Source organism: Fistularia commersonii, chromosome 23 (assembly GCF_037954325.1).
Source record: "Fistularia commersonii isolate RoL2024-O1a breed Wild chromosome 23, RoL_Fcom_v1.0, whole genome shotgun sequence".
NCBI classification, from domain to species: domain Eukaryota; kingdom Metazoa; phylum Chordata; class Actinopteri; order Syngnathiformes; family Fistulariidae; genus Fistularia; species Fistularia commersonii.
Genome location: NC_141306.1, coordinates 14,867,621 through 14,884,212, shown reverse-complemented (window position 1 = coordinate 14,884,212; position 16,592 = coordinate 14,867,621). Strand labels below are relative to the sequence as shown.

General features: G+C 50.1%; 2 protein-coding genes across 4 annotated transcripts in view; both read left to right on the top strand.

Moving 5' to 3' along the window:
* Nucleotides 1-13,899, top strand: LOC147221121 (uncharacterized). Its single transcript, XM_086170587.1, has 7 exons — nt 1-88; nt 3,249-3,368; nt 3,453-3,803; nt 3,922-4,035; nt 4,267-4,932; nt 8,771-8,887; nt 8,975-13,899. The coding sequence occupies exons 1-7, from the start codon at nt 7-9 to the stop codon at nt 9,586-9,588; spliced, it is 2,064 nt and encodes a 687-aa protein (XP_086026713.1). The 5' UTR covers nt 1-6; the 3' UTR covers nt 9,589-13,899.
* A 2,248-nt stretch (nt 13,900-16,147) lies between these two features.
* The window catches only part of shroom3 (shroom family member 3), a 60,439-nt gene continuing 59,994 nt past the window's right edge, over nt 16,148-16,592 (top strand). For 2 of the 3 annotated variants that reach the window (XM_086170215.1, XM_086170214.1), the window contains exon 1: nt 16,148-16,592. This exon is cut by the window's right edge and continues 38 nt beyond it. In XM_086170215.1, coding sequence (XP_086026341.1) covers nt 16,448-16,592 — 145 coding nt within the window. In that variant the 5' untranslated portion in view covers nt 16,148-16,447. The other variant, XM_086170209.1, reaches the window with a different exon arrangement.

Sequence of the window (16,592 nt, the reverse complement as noted above, 5' to 3'; positions counted from 1 at the left end):
ACAAACATGGAGACGGCCTCGTACAGCTTCCCGTCGGACCGATTCTGGACGGAGGAGAAGGAGCGGGCGCTCATCGCCTTCTTCTCCAGTAAGTCCGCCGAGTTGCCGCAGCGACTTCTCGCGGTTGCCCGAGTTGCCGCTCTCGCCTCCCCGCCGACGGGAGCAACGCTCGTCGGCAACCGTTGCTCCGCAGGCGGCAGCCATTGCCGAGTTCCTGCAGATGCTGCGATGGCGACCGGCAACTCGAGTGAAGTTGGCCGTCGGTCGCGCTGAAATTCATGACTTTTAATGCTTTGATAAACGTTTGTTCGCGCCGGCGTGTCCTCGTGGGAGCAGGAAGTGCTCGCAGAAGGTCGGCGTGTCGTTCAGTCGCTCGAGATGCTCGTTCAGGACGAGGTAAAGACACCAAAGTGCACGCCGTTCACGAGTAATGGTGTCTTCGCGCAACATCTCAGCGTCACCTGCTGTGGAAGCCAGAGGAGTGAAACTCCGGTTCCCTTCTGATCCCGTCATCCTTTTCCAAGAGTGAAAGGTGCCGGGAAGAAACGAAAGCCCTTTATTTCGTCTCGTTCCCTGATCCGCTTGTCCCGGCCTCGGAGACGCCGGTCCTCCGCATCTAACCCGTCCCGGATGGGCCGGGAGCGGGAGAGGTCAGAGGTCGAGTCTTGGTGGGACGGCCTTCCAGGAGCTCAGGAACCGAACCGGGAACGTCGGGTCGGCCGCCCGAGAAACATCGGGCGGCGTCGATCGCGTGTGAGCCAGGTGAGCGAGGTGAGCGGCGCCGTTCGGATCTTGTCGCACGCGAGCGCCGTCCTGTTAAAGCGAATTCTTCTGGCTTTGCCGTGATTGTGAGTTAACGCTTGATTGTGAGTTAATGCTGAGTACCCAAAAAGCAACGCGAATGTTGTTAAGAGAAAAAGGTTTCGTTGAATTTTCAAATGTCATTTTCTCCACTTGGCATCAAAGAGCAGACATTTTGAAAATGACAAAACGCGATCATTTGCAAAACTTAGCAAAAGCAGCTCAAAAAGACGAGTAATAAAATGTAAAAAACACGACGGGCAAGAGCTTGCTGTTTCTCAGCCACCTGTCATAAGTTTAGTTTTCCAGTTTGACAATTTAATGTTTCATAATGTGTGTCCGCACAGTGTTTGGAGGAGAACAACCGTGCAGACTTTTTAAAGGGGTTTCAGAAAACTCCGGGCACCAGATGTGTGCATGTAGAGTGAGCAGGGATTCTGCCCAGAGTGAATGCAGTGGCTGCAAGGAAGAGCAAACCACAGTGTTGCTTCTGGTGACGCTTTCAGTCCGAAGCTTCATCCAAACCGAACCCTTCAGACGTTCCTTCCATCAGACTGCACAGCAGCCTGAGGTGCGTCTGTGCCACCATGACCTCACTATCTCACCCTTTCACTGTCTCACCCTTTCACCATATCACCCTTTCACTGTCTCACCCTTTCACCACGTCACCCTTTCACTGTCTCACCCTTTCACTGTCTCACCCTTTTACTGTCTCACCCTTTCACTCTCACCCTTTTACTGTCTCACCCTTTCACTGTCTCACCCTTTTACTGTCTCACCCTTTCACCACGTCACCCTTTTACTGTCTCACCCTTTCACTGTCTCACCCTTTCACTATCTCATCCTTTTACTGTCTCACCCTTTCACTATCTCACCCTTTCACCACATCACCCTTTCACTATCTCATCCTTTTACTTTCTCACCCTTTCACTGTCTCACCCTTTCACCACATCACCCCTTCACCACGTCACCCTTTCCCATGTCGTCACGCCTTTTCTCTGCTGTCTTTCTCATCCTCGTTGCTCTCGGCTCGCACACATCCTGCCCATTTTTGTTGTTTTATTTTATCTTGTCATCGCTATTGTCACTCTATTTATGCTGTCGTTTAGATCTGGTTGTGTATTTTCCACCCTCACTGTTTACATTCTGCAGTCGGTTCATATCGCTGATGTTGTTGTTGTTGCTCTTCCTGCTGTCTTTCTAGTCGTGGACGTCTTTGCTATCTTCTGTCTTCTAACTGTCTCTCTATTTATGTTCATATTTATTTTTGACGGTCATTTGAGATAACTTATCTCAAATGACCGAGTGAACAGACCCAACTTCTCTCGGAGTGTATTTGTCGGTTACAAGAACAATTGAGGAAAGGAAAGCGAAGCTAGATGTGTCGGGTTCCTCTGCTGAAAGTGACCGTCTCTGGGCTTGTCGGAGAGACCGGCACATCGGGGAACTCTCATGCGATGGGACCTTCTTCCCGTTCCCCTGCTCCGGTCCCTTATCTAATCTGGAAATACCACGTATGGAACGGTTTGCCGAGATGGACCGAAGGACCGTAAACCAAACATAGGTGTCCTACGTCGTTCTGATGAGGTTGAGATTGGCACGGAACAAACATGCCGATAGCTCGATCGACTACCTTAATTGTGTCGTCAGTGACCTGAGACCGGGTCGTGTTGTCGACCGCAAGGTTCGAACCAGGGGAACCTTAACGACCGGTGAAGAGAGAAGGAACACTAGTATGGCACACTTTGTACGCGTCCCTGTTTGACCACGCGAGGAGGTTTCCCCTGACAACATTGTAATGCTATTGTTGTTGCGTAAGGACATTGTGGAATGAATCATTGTGGAGGCGTTCCGCCGCTGCGCTCCGCTGTGTACTAAGCTAACGGCTAACTTAGGTTAACGACGCCGACCTACGTCCTCCGTGCTCCGGCCGGTCTCCCCAGTCCGAGAGTTTTCCTTCCGGAAGAAGTGTTTCGGTCCGAAACTTATTTTACTGCGTGTGCCTGCCAGTCTTTACCTCGGGCCATATGGTCGCTGCAAAGATGACGGCCTCCTGAAGCCATAACTTGTGAGTAATCTGCATCAAACTTCAGCTTGTGCAGTTAAAACCAGCACCTTGTCATGCACAGCTCGTGGTCAGTACGAGTTTCATGGCGTTCTCCGTTGGCAGCGGAACCAGTGTGTCGGTCCCTGTTAATTGAAAGGGGGGGACAGTCCACTGGACAGGAGATACAAGCATAACAATAGAAGTAAGAAGGCAAAGGGTTAAATAGACACTCGTTACCTGCTCGCCAGAAGTTAGTTTAAATACGGTCTCCTGTCGTTAAGGCTCTTACGTTCCAGCCAGCACGGAGGCACTGATAATCCCAAAAAGATAGGCACAACAAATCAGAATGAACTAAAAGCAGTGTGATGACAAGCGGGACCGGGCTCTTCTTGTGTCCCAGAACACAGCTGTCTTTGGAACCACAAATCTGAGGGCTATAAAAACCGGCAACTGCGATGGAAGACCCTGGAGCACCTGAGGGTGCTTCTTTCGGCCCACCCTCCACCCGCCCCTTTCACAGGTTAGACGGGGCTCGTGTCTTTTCAGATCATAGCTTTATTTCGTGCCGGAATTACATTAGACACTGAACCCCGTGTCTCCACAGTGGAAGACATCAAGAACAAGTTCAAGAACCTTCGCACGACCTTCCAGCGCCAGTGCAAACTGGTGAAGGCAAGCCGGGAATGCGGCGACGACATGTTCGTGCCTCAGTGGAAGCACTACCAGCAGCTGATGTTCCTGCAGGCCTGCAAGGACGGAGATGAAGGCCTAGACGTCATGCCGCCCTCGCCCCTGGCCGTCCCTCCGGAGGAAAGCCGCCCAGCCCTCAACTCCCCGGGACTTGTCGTTTCTTTCCTCCCGGCGACCTCCTCATCCTCCTGCATGCCCTCCAATAATCCGGTGAAATGCTACTGGACCGAAGACAGAGAGCGAGCGCTGATAGATTTCTACTCTGGTAAATAACTGATTGTAGCTTCAGAATGCTTTGTCCTTGCAGATGGGACTGTCACGCAACGCAAAAAAAAAACATGTTTGTCCTCACTGGGAAGTTGATGTTGTGTGTTGCCGGACAGAGCACAGCTGTCTGTGGAACAAGAAGTCCGAAAACCACAACAACCGTCAGCTGAGGCTCAGGCTGTTGGAGACTCTGAGGAGCCAGCTGTCTGATCACGATGTGTCCTTCTCAGGTAAATCTCATTGGCTGCTTCGGTCGTTTCCTCGTCACTATCGCTTTCCCGAGCCGGGGATTCTGCATTTGATAGAGTTCCGTATGACAGCGTAGTCACATGTAGCCTGGTGCATTTAAAACCACCTCCAGGATTGTTTTATCTCTAGTGAAAGCGCTTGTGTGGGTTTATTTACACATCATGGAGTGGATGTGAAACGTATGACGATTTGTTTCCTTGCCTGTTTTGCAGTGGAAGATATAAAATTCAAGTTCAAGAACCTGCGGACGGTTTTCAACCGTGAATACAAGGCGGTGCAGGCCAGCAAGGCGTCTGACAAGCTCTACCTGTCCAAGTGGAAACACTACCAGTACCTGCTGTTCCTCTGCGAGTGCTGTGATGAAGACGAAGGGCCCGACGACGTTCAGGTCCTGATGGCGCAGGAAGACAAAGATCTGGAGCATGGAAACCAGACGCCTTCCTCTACTCTGAGCAGCTTCTCCTCCAGTTCCACGCACACCAACGGCTTGAAGTTCAGCAACGCAGCCGCCCCTTCTGGCTCCCCCCAGACCAACAACCTGAAGTTCAGCGGTCTGACCACTCCCTCCAGTTCCCCCCAGACCAACAGCCTGAAGGCCCCCCCCCCCAGCTCCAGCCACGGTGACATTAAAACCAATGCTCCCTACCAGGTCTTCCTCTCCGCTTCTGCAGATGGTCTCAAGCTGGTGAATCAACTGCCACCCCCCACATTAACCACCTCGCCGTCCAGTTCGCCGCGCGACACGAAGCCGAATACTAACAACCCGTCTCTGAAGTTCTCTGCCCCCGGTCCCGTCCAGCCGGACAACCGACCGCTGGCCGACTCTCGCTGCCACTGGAATGAAGCCAAAGTTCAGCAGCTCATCTCTTTCTATTCAGGTAAGTTGCTGCCTCCATCGTCACGGAGGTTTTCCTGCAGTGTAGAAGCTCATGAATGGAATATTGTGATAAAAGGGAAAATATGCAGTGGTTTCACTCAAAGTGTCAACATCACATCCTCCTGCTCCTCCCTTTCGGCTGCTCCCTTCAGGGGTCGCCACAGCGAATCAACCGCCCATCTAACCCGACTCTCTGCATCCTCTTCTTTCACACCAACTAACTTCATGTCTGCTGTCACTACATCCACAAATCTTCCTCTAGGCCTCCTGTAGGGCAATTCACCGTGCTATTCACTTTTCCTACTCTGCACATGACCACACTGTTTCGGTCCATCTTCTCTGACCTTCGCTCCAAAACATCTAACATGTGCCGTCCCTCTGATGGACTCATTCCTCATCTGTCAGCCTGTCCATCACCACTGCAAACAAGAAGGGGCTCAGAGCCGATCCCCGGTGGAGTCCCACCTCCACCTTGAACTTCTCTGTCACACCTACAGCACACCTCACCACTGTCTCACAGCTGGCATACATGTCCTGCACCAGTCTAACATCCTTCTGTGCAGCTCCAGCCTTCCTCATGCAGTTCCATAGTTCTTCTTTTGGCACCCTGTCGTATGCTTTTTCTAGGTCTACAAAGGCACAATGCAGCTCCCTCTGAACTTCTCTGCCAGCATTCCTAAACCAAATAGTCCATCTGTAGTACTTGTCTGTGGAGGTTCTCAATCATCCATGTCATGGTTAATTGATGGTCAGCGTTAATTCTTCAGTTCATAACTGAAGAAGCTTTTCGGATGAGAAGTGAAACATCTTTAAGGTAAGAAAATCAAATCCGGTTGCCATGAGAAGATTTTTCCAAAAATTCCTTTCTCGTGCTCTTTCTAGGCTCATCAACTTTATTCCTTGAAAATTACCAGAATTCTGCACATCTCTCTTATTCTTAAAAATGGGCACCATGAAACTTCTCCACTCCTCAGGCATCCTCTCACTCTCTAATATCCTGTTGAATAGTTCACCCAGGAACTCTACTGCCACCTCTCCTTCACACTTCCATACCTCCACAGGTACAGTGGGACAAAAAAGTATTCAGTCAGCCACCAGTTGTGCAAGTTCTCTCATTTAAAAAGATGAGAGAGGCCTGTAGTTTCCATCATAGGCACACTTCAACAATGAGAGACAGAATGGAAATCACATTGTAGGATTTTTAGTGAACTCATTGGTGAATTCTTCAGTAAAATAAGTATTTGGTCGCCTACAAACAAGCAAGACTTCTGGCTCTTGAAGACCTTTAACTTCGTCTTTAAGAAGTGGAAGGCTCTGTCCTCTGCATGTTACCTGGATTAATGGCACCTGTTTGAACTGGTTGTTTGTATAAAAGAAACCTGTCCACAACCTCAAACAGACACTCTCCAAACTCACTATGGCCAAGACCAAAGAGCTGTCAAAGGACCCCAGAAACCAAATAGTAGACCTGCACCAGGCTGGGAAGACTGACTCTGCAATAAGTAAGCAGCTTGGTGTGAAGAAATCAACTGTGGGATTAGAAAATGTAAGACATACAAGACCACTGATAAGCTCCCTCTATCTGGGGTTTCATGCAAGATCTCTCCCCTTGGGGTCAAAATGATCACAAGAACGGTGAGCAGAAATCCCAGAGGCACATGGAAGGACCTCGTGAACGACCTGCAGAGAGCTGGGACCAAAGTAACAAAGGCTGCCGTCAGTAACGCGCTACGACGCCAGGGACTCAAACCCTGCAGTGCCAGACGTGTCCCCCTGCTTAAGACAGTACATGTCCTGCCCCGTCTGAAGTTTGCAAGCGAGCATTTGGATGATCCAGAAGAGGACTGGGAGAATGTCTTATGGTCAGATGAAACCTTGTCGTGTTTGGAGGAGAAGGAATGCTGAGTTGCATCCAAGAAACACCCCACCTACTGTGAAGCATGGGGGTGGAAACATCACGCTCTGGGGCCTGTTTTTCTCCAAAGGGACCAGAACGACTGATCGGTGTAAAGGAAAGAATGAACGGGGCCGTGGATGTATCGTGAGCTTCTGAGTGAAAACCTCCTTCCATCAGAAGATTGGCTGACATTGATCCCAAACACACCGCACGGGCAACGAAGGAGTGGCTTCGTAAGAAGGGTTTCAGGGTCCCGGAGAGGCCTGGCCGGTCTCCAGAGCTCAACCCCATAGAAACTCTTTGGAGGGAGTTGAAAATCCGTGTTGCCCAGCGACCGCCCCAAACATCACTGCTCTAGAGGAGATCTGTATGGAGGAATGAGGCAAAATAGCAGCAAGTGTGTGAAAACCTGGAGAAGACTCACAGAAAACCTTTGGCCTCCGTCATTGCCGACAAAGAGTGTATCACAGAGTATTGAGATGAACTTTTGTTCTTGACCAAATACTTATTTTCTACCATAATTTGCAAATTAATTCTTTGAAAATCAGACAATGTGGTTTTTTCTCATTCTGTTTCTCATAGTTGAATTGTACCCATCATGAAAATTACAGGCCTCTCTCATCTTTACAAGTGGGAGAACTTGCGCAGTCGGTGGCTGACTAAATACTTTTTTGCCCCACTGTATATCATCAGTATGTAGTCTACCCGTGTGCTCTTATAAGTTACCCTATATTCTTGCCTTTTCTTGAAAAAAGCCATTCACTACAGCCATTTTCATCCTGTTTGCAAAATCTACCACCATCTGTCCCTCTGCATTCCTATCCTGGATACCAAATCTGCGCATCACTTCTTCATCCCCTCTATTGCCTTCACCAACATGTCCATTGAAGTCTGCACCAATGACCCCTGCATCATCACTGCATCTGCATCATTTCATTTAACTCACTCCAGAAATTCTCCTCCTTTAACTTGCATCCCAATGGTGGAGCCCAGCCACCAACAACGTTGAGCATCACACGTGAATGTCCAGTTTTAGACACATCAGTCTTTCTGACACTCTTTCACCTCCAGAACGTTCCTAACAAACTCCTTCTTCAAGATAACTCCTACTACATTTCTCTTTCTGTCAGTTCCATGATAGTACAACTTCAAACCTGCTCCTAAGCTTCTAGTCTCACTACCTTTCCACCTGGTCTCCTGGACACACAGTAGCTCCACCTTCCTTCTCTGCATCCTATCAACCAACTCAACCTTTTCCCGGTGACCATCTCAATATTCAAAGTTCCTCCTCTCAGTCCCAGAGTCTTACCTGTCCTCTTCTCTCTCTGCTTCCGAACCTCCTTCCTCCTCTCCTTCTTCCACCCACAGCAGCCCAGTGTCCACAGGTACCCTGTAGGTTATTGGCACCCACGGCGGTTTTCGTTCACCCGGCCTCGACCGATCCATTTTGAGATTTGAAGGATTTATTTTTTTGCATTTTTGGTTTTGGCACAAGTTTTACGCCAGATGTCCTTCCTGACGCAGCCCTCTGCAATGATCTGGCCTTGGGACCGGCTCAGGGAGACACTGGCTTGTAGCCCCCTGAGGCCGCAGTTGACAGCATCACATCCCATGATAGCAGTATCAAACAGAAGCCCTCAGCTCCGGGCAACTTAGATGTTCCTGCCATAAACCAGGTCCCTGATAACAACCTGCTTGTTGCTGCGGGTTTTTATCCTTTTGTCATTCTTGTGGAATTGAACGTGATAGACAGCGTCTGATCTGAGACATATTACATCTCAAAACTCTCCAGGTCTGGTTGTAGTAATCCAGTTACCATCTGGGTATGGCGCCCACTGGATTAGGCCAAGGCAAATAAGGCCTGCGTAACTTTGTTTCGGACCAATATATGAAACCGTTGAGTGTAGCTGCCGGCGCGATGATCTTGTCTTATTTCTGGCAGAGCACAGTTGTCTGTGGAACCACAAGAGTGAGAGCTACAGGAACAAGCTGCTGAGACAGAGCCTCCTGGAGACATTGAGCAGCCTCCTGTCTGACAACGAGCCGGTCCCGTTCACAGGTAACCATGGTAACCAACAAGATAAATATTCCACCTGTGACGTGCCGTCGGTGAGGCCCATATTTTATGTCATCCTGCCTTGTTTAGTGGAAGACATAAAGACCAAGTTCAGGAACCTGAGAACCATCTTTCAGCGAGAGCACAAGGCGGTGAGCTCCAATAAAACTTGCGGTTCAGAAGACTTTTACCTCCCAAAGTGGAAACATTACCGCGAGCTGATGTTCTTGTGTGACTCCTGCGACGAGGACGACCAACCTGAGGACCTTCGCTTTCCGGGCCCCTCCCAGTCCGGCCTGCTTCACCTGGACAGCCCGGCCCCTGCGTCCTCCATACACTACCCAGTCCCCGCATACCAGCCCGCCACCAAACTCAAGAGCACGCCGCAGTCTCTGGGAGCCGCACCCTCTCCGGTTCCTCAAGACTCCCGGTCCTCCTCGCCCTCGTCGTCACCCTCCACCTCCACCTCCCACGCTGATAGCAGAGTGTCGCGACGCAAACGGGCGAAGCCGCGGCGGCATCCCAGCGCCACCGACGTGTTGCACTTCATGAAGACCTTCTGCCAGAGCCAGGCCGTCTCGGCGCACGCCGGCTTCCTCAAGTATGTGGAGGAGTGTCTGAACGAGACTCCGCCTGACAAGGTGAAAAGGCTGAAAAAGAAGATCATCGAGACCATACACAGTATGACCGACGAGGTAGAGTGAGGTGTGTTTTCCCAGCTTTGACGGCTACATGTGGGGGTGTTCACACCCGATCCGCTTGGAGCAGCTGGTTCAAAACCTGGGGTTGTTTTCCCCTCCAAAGATTGTTGGGCTACAATCGGCGCACTCCTGAATGGGGAACGTGAAAAGGAGATGGGCGGCCTGGACTCGGGTGCAGTCGACCTGCGTAGAAGTGTGACTGCAAGCAGAGGCGACAGTCGATCAACTCACAATGAGACGGACACGGAATGAGGCGCGAGCTACATCACTTCCCTTGTGTCCGCCGGTCTGTCGGTTGTAGTGTGAGTTGGCGGTGAGCTGCACCCTAAGCACCCGTCCGTCTTCCCCAGTGACAGATTGTCCTTTTGTTATATGCACTAGGCTGTCGTTTTCTTGTCCCATTCTGGAGTCTCACATTCTTGTGAATGCTGGATATCAACCACACAAAGGCTGTGAAACTGAAGAGCGCCGCTCCGCTCAAGTTTCAGACTCCCTTCCTGGCGAAGGACAAAACAAGACTGTTAGATCGGAGTCATAAGAGAGCAGTTTAATTCTCCTCTGAAAGACGCTCAAGGAGCAACATGCTGGGCACGACCTGCACGCCACCTTCTAGAAAGCCGCATATGCTGCATTTGTTTGCAACTCTGGTTTGGCGCGAGTGCCACGTGGACACAAACAAACCAAAAGCAATTTTATCTTCCCCTCAATCGGCACAAATCAAACAAAATGAATGTTTGATTTCATAGAGGGAATTTGATCGTCCATATGTGTCAGTGAACCGAGAAGTTGTCATATTTCATTCATCGCTCTCAAAGAACGAGCTAGAGATCCAAAGTGCAAAGAGTTTGCTTCTCTGTCGCTAAAGATGGACATCCCAGAAATTCCTTCGACATCGTGGATTCAGCTTTTTATACCCTTTAATGCGCCTTGTATACGGAGGTTCTGCTGGTCAGAAGGATTATGAGACTTTATCAGGCAAAGTTAAAAGACTTGATGGCCATAACTCAAAAGACTTGGAGGAACAGTCGGGATATCTGAGCTCATGGAGCTTCACTAGCCATACTCGCGTCCACGGTTTTCCTTTTCCGGTCTTTTTGTTGCATTTACACCCACAGGAAGGAGATTTAGGAAGGCCGAGTCTGAAAATCGACACGGTTGTGATGAAATGTTGACGATGCAACCCGCTGATCCAAATCTTGCTGTGCTGTGTCATTGAAAGATCCACAGAACCCCCAGTTTCACCAATGACATGAAGACTCATTGGGTCTGTGAACTGAAGAGGCCACTTACTTTTAGCACGTAAGTGCATGAAGTTGATGCTCTGTCATTTTCCTGAATAGTTTCCCCTTTTTAGCGCTTTTAGAGCAGCGGCGTCAAACTCATTTTGGTCCTTACGTCGAGGAGGCCGGACCGATAAAATCAGGGTGGAATTAACCAGAGGGAACACTGAGGTCCAAATTTTTCCTTTGTCTTAGTGCAAAGGAGAATTAAAAGGTAAATGATAAAAATTTTTCTATGAAATGAACCGTTCCTTTCAAAAATACATGACGAACAGCCCGAGGGTCAGGAAGAAAAGCAAGTGCCGTTTCAACAACACGATGCTTCAGTTCTGTCTTCTCAGTTCTACGTGCATTTTGTTGTATTTTTCGCCGTGGCACGGAAACTTGCCGCGTCGGCACCGAGCTTGCAGGTTTCTAATAACCTCAACCAACAAATAAGAAGTGCAAAACCCTACACTCCACCTCCACTTTTCTCCTTTTTTGACAACGGCATCCTGCCGACGAGGGTGTCGGGTCGACGGAAAAGTGGATCCGTTAATAAAAAGGAGTAAAAATGACATTTCCAGACGGAAGCAGCATCGCTGCCATCTGCTGTAAGTTGTGAGTCACAACACTGACACACACTTGACACACACTGACGGCTAACTAACTCAAAGAGTCCACTCCTAGCAGACAATACGGGAACTGCATTTTATATATGATCTCAAATTGTAGATTTATTCCATGGGCTGGGTCGGACCGTACGTTTGACATCCCTGGTTGAGAGGTTTTATGAAAGATTCAAAAGCGATCTTGAGCTTTTCCTCCAAACAAATACCATGTTGAGTTTGGCCACAATTATTAAGAAAGTGCAAAGAGTTGTTGCAGGATTCAAATGTTGTAATCTTGAACTGTCACAGTGAGTTCTTGGCCTGAACGGGTGCTGTCATGCAAGGTGAACGCCAGAGCATCGTCACTCGTTTTTGGTTTCCACCGATGACGTGCGGTGAGGATCATGCCTGGTGAGGCACTGACTTCATCACTATCAGATTTACAAACATATAAACCCGACAGAGCAGCTTATTCACCGTTTGACTGGGAGCATTAACATTCAGCTTTCTTCCCACATACAAACGATAGCGCACAAAAAATAGCACATTTTTGCACCTTTACAGTGCAAATCACTGATAAATATAACCATTTAATTCTTTTCTTCATTTGACATTTTTTTCCCTTTCCAAAATTGGCAAGTGAGGCACGGCCTCTCCTTCCTGACTGCACCTCACTGCTTGATAGAGGAGTTTATCGTAATGCTCACGACAGACTGGCAGCTCAGTGACCGGCATCCTGTCCAGAAGTGTCCGACCCCAGAGCACCGCTAGCGTTTATGCACACATAAACAAGATGGCGGTCTGATTGAATCTTCCGGTCTCTGACCCGTAAACTTTAGCTTTTACCGCCTGCTTTTGTGCAGTTTGCCATCTACAGTGCATGCAATGCTACATTGCAACTGAAATCAAAATATGCTGATCCTCCTCTGAGCAAATGTTGCTTTTTGGCAATCCGGCATCCACAGTGCATGTAATGCTACATTGCAACTGAAATCAAAATTTGAGGATCTTCCCCTGGGCAGATGTGTGACCCACAGAAAAACATAGACTGGAGTTTGGGATGTTATGCTGGACCTGCTGCACATTCAGAAGTTTGTCACATGCTGCAAGTCACTCATCGGAGCTCAGCATGAAAAATAGAAACAGAAATGTGTGAATCCTATATGTATGTATGTATATTGGCAAAAGGAGAAGTGCATCTTTGTGGAAATGATGAGGTTCAAAATATGGGTCCCTTTGCGTCGGTCCGATTGTTCAGGGGAAAACTTGCTCATTCAACAGAAACTGCTGAAAATCGCATGACTTACAGCGTTCAGATCTAGTCATCAAACCTTTCCGAATGTTTGGTTTTTGAAACAGTCGATGAGAAAGTCTCGGCGTCCTGCGAGGGTCCTGTGATGGACAGCGTGTCGTCTTCCAGCCCTCGCTGATGATGTTCTGCCCTCCCGATGGAACTATATGGGGGTTCGTAAAGGTTTAGCCGAATAAAACGGGGCTGCTTTTGTGATCGGTCTGAAATTTCAGAGGAGCGCACCAGAATGATGTTGTATGTGCGGTTTGCTGTAAACTTCCCAGATCTTGCCAGGGAAAGTATGAATTATGACCGTAGACTGTTGTGGAAGCCCATTGGAACATCCTGCTATGTTAGCAGGACCAGATGACTGATGAAATGTAGTGGCTGATATGATACTGGCGGTTATTATAATGTCGATTGGGCGCATAAAACATGGAAGCACTATATTTTACCGTGCTACTGCTCATAGTATGTGGTCAGAATATTTTCCTTTTACATTTTGTGTTGGGCATCTGTGTAAAAATCACCAAAGTCCTCAATGATCCAAGAAAGGCCTGGCCGGCCTGTGGCTCTCGAGCCGCATGCGGCTCTTAAGTTCATGTTGAATTTTGTGTTGGTGTGTTTTTTACTTGTGCAACCATGTGCCGCTCCAGCGGTCTCTACGACAGAAAAAAAACACAGAAATCGACATAAACGTAACCGTAAACTGTGGCTCCTCTAAACTGTGGAGCCACAGGTTTGCCAGGCCTGGCAGAGCATGTGAGCATTTAAGTTCAATGCTTGGAGCAATAATGATATATTGGAGTGTACAGCTCCAAATGAGAGTGCTTGGCATTTTCTAAATGTACATTTTATGTAAGGCTTCGTCGAACAACTGATTTCTACTCAGTGCCTTAAGTGGAGTCACACTAAGTATTTCCAGTATACGTGCGAGAAGGTCACATCATGCATTAAATCTCCACATGGAAGCCTGAGCACCACCCGCTGGGTTGAGGGTGTTCATTCGTGTCTCCTTGTTGCCGTCTGATGAGGCCAGCAAGATGTTTTGTCCTATTTTTTCTCTGACTCAAGACCAAACTGAAATGATCAGATAATACATTTTATAAACGGAAAACAAATATTATCTTTTTGTAATCTCAAAATCCTTAGATTACTTATTGGACTTTTACTCGTCTCTAAAGTAATAAAACAAGTTGTTGAAAATATTTTGATCTTGTCCAGTTCCACAAGCATTTTTAATCTTTTACACAACAGCACACGCTCAAATTCATTATTCATCTATGAATGAATTAACTGTGAATGTTGCTTGATAGCAAACTTGCAATCCAGCCGCGTCAGTGGAAGGCTGCGTTTGGAGAAGCTGGAAACGGTGAGTATCTGAGCCTCAGATCATCTGTAGATGTTTGAAAGCCTGGCGTTCCACGAGATGGCGCCGTGGAGTCCAGGATTTATTTCCATCAGCCTCACCCGGAAAGCCTCCCCTCGGTGTCGGCCTGGCGTCGGTGACCGGCTGACGACCGTCGACGAAGCATCCCTGCCGCTCCGCTTGGCGGTTGGTCCGTTCCCCCGCCGGCCGCCGGAACACCGGGCTCTTCTGTGACCTCTGACCCCCGTTGACTCAAAACACTTGACGACCGCAATCAAAGCGCATTCCTGGAGCGCCAGCGTGCACAGCAGGAACAGGTAAGGCCTCCTGTCAGCGGGCGGCCACACCAGTTGGCGGTCGCCGGTCAGATGCTGGACGGTCGAGGAGAAAACAGACCCGCGACACGAAATAGTATTATTAGGCCCCTTTATGTAGCCTCACTGTTCCACCGAGTTCCCCTCATTCACACACATATTCTGTCCTGGTGCGACTAACTTCCATCCCTCTCCTTTCCAGAGCATACCTCCTAACCTCCACCTCTCTAGATTTTCCTCCACCTGTTCTCACTGCAGATCACAATGTCATCTGCAAACATCATGGTCCATGGGGATTCCTGTCTAACCTCATCTGTCAGCCTGTCCATCACCATTGCGAACAAGAAGGGGCTCAGAGCTGATCCCTGATGGAGTCCCACCTCCACCTTGAACTTCTCTGTTACCCCTACAGCACACCGTCCCAGTGTCTCACAGCTAGCATACATGTCCTGCACCAGTCTAACATACTTCTCTGCCACTCCAGACTTCCTCATACAATACCGGAGCTCCTCTCTTGGCACCCTGTCATATGCTTTTTCTAGGTCTACAAAAATACAATGCAGCTCCCTCTGGCCTTCTCTGTACTTTTCTATTAGCATTCTCAACGCAAATACTGCATCTGTAGTACTCTTCCTAGGCATGAAGCCATACTGCTATTCACAAATGCTGACTTCTGCTCTCAGTCTAGTTTCCACTACTCTTTTCCATAACTTTATTGTGGAAGAGAAGATAGAGAAGTCCAGAGAAGGCCAGAGGAAGCTGCATGGTGTCGTTCCTCCATGCACCCTCCCGTCTCGGAAACATCCATTCATTCCCTCGCTTTCAATCGGAAGCCTGTTCCACCTGATGCCTGCCGCTCCCTCCCTTTTTACCGCTTTTATAATTATAGTTTCTTTAAAATGGGTATTTTTTCTGCATGTATATGTCTGTACGGTGTCCTCCAGTGCAAAGCAAGGCCCCTTGGACAAAAATGTATGATCATTTTTATCGGCCATGGGAGAGCTGGTGTAGACCGAGACCAGATACTTTGACCAAACCGGAGAGAGAGAAGGCCACTTTCAGACCAGACTTGGAGGAATGGCTGCAGCCATTCAGTTTCCCGAAGTAATCAGTGAGTGACGTGCGAGGAGCCTGTTGCCCGTCCAGGGGGATGCGGGCTGGAAGTGGTGCCGACCGCGGCCCGTCTGTGGCCGGGCGGCGGCAGCAGCGGGCCGGCGGCGGCACCGGCGGCCGGGCGGCCGGGCGGCGGCAGCGGCGGCCGGGCGGCGGCAGCAGCGGGCCGCGCTGGAGGCTGCGGGTCCCGGCAGGACGTTTGCGCTTCAGCGCTCCGAAGTCGAGCAAAGTAAAACCAAGTTGACAGCTCGGTTCTAAAAAGAGGGAAGGGGGGGTCGATCGAGTCAATCGAGTTTGAAACGACATTTTCCATTCGAACTAACGTTTAACAACACAAATATTCACGGGGAGGCTGGAAAGTTCCTCCTGACGGACCCCCGGACCCTCCGAGGGTCGCGGTGTGCGTGACGCGCGGGTTCCCGCGGGGACTCGTCGTGTTTCGTGCGGTGAAGCCAAACTCCTGCGTTTTCCGAACCTCCTTCCCGTTCCATCTTTACTTCGCCCTTTTTGTCTCCACTTCCTTCTAATCGCCCCCCCTCCTGCCCCCCCCTCCTGCCCCCCGCCTTTTCTCCTCGCTCACTGAGTCGAGGTAAAAGCTTTTGTGATGCTAAACTGAAGTTGTGCGCGGAGGGAGCGGCGCGCACGGAGGGAGGGAGACTTTGCGTTTCGGTGTGCGCGGCTCCGCTCGCTCCTGCGTTCGTCTCGAAGTTGGATCTCGTCCGGCCGCCTCCGCGTGCGTGTGCGTGTGCTTGTGTCGGCGGCCTCGGTGCGGGAATGCGCCCCGCACCCCGCGGCCCGCCGCTCGGCCCCGCGGCCTCCCTGTCTCGGCGGCGGCGGCGCGGCGTCATGCGCCTCTGAGGGACGCGGGTCTGGTCCGTCCGCGGCCCGGAGCGGAGCGGAGCGGCATGGAGGGCGGCCTCCGCGGCGACCGGGCGGGGCTCCGGCGGGCGGCCGGCGGCGGCGGAGGCGGAGGCGGAGGCGGAGGGGGCCGCCTGCTGCTGCTGGAGGCCCGGCTGCAGGGAGGAGCGCCCTGGGGCTTCACCCTGCAGG

Excerpts from the sequence above, each read along its gene's own strand:
- LOC147221121 (XM_086170587.1), top strand. The coding sequence starts at position 7 with ATGGAGACGGCCTCGTACAGCTTCCCGTCGGACCGATTCTGGACGGAG. Across the intron at positions 89-3,248 it reads GCTCATCGCCTTCTTCTCCA|AACACAGCTGTCTTTGGAAC; the intron begins GTAAGTCCGCCG and ends CTTGTGTCCCAG. Across the intron at positions 3,804-3,921 it reads GCTGATAGATTTCTACTCTG|AGCACAGCTGTCTGTGGAAC; the intron begins GTAAATAACTGA and ends GTTGCCGGACAG.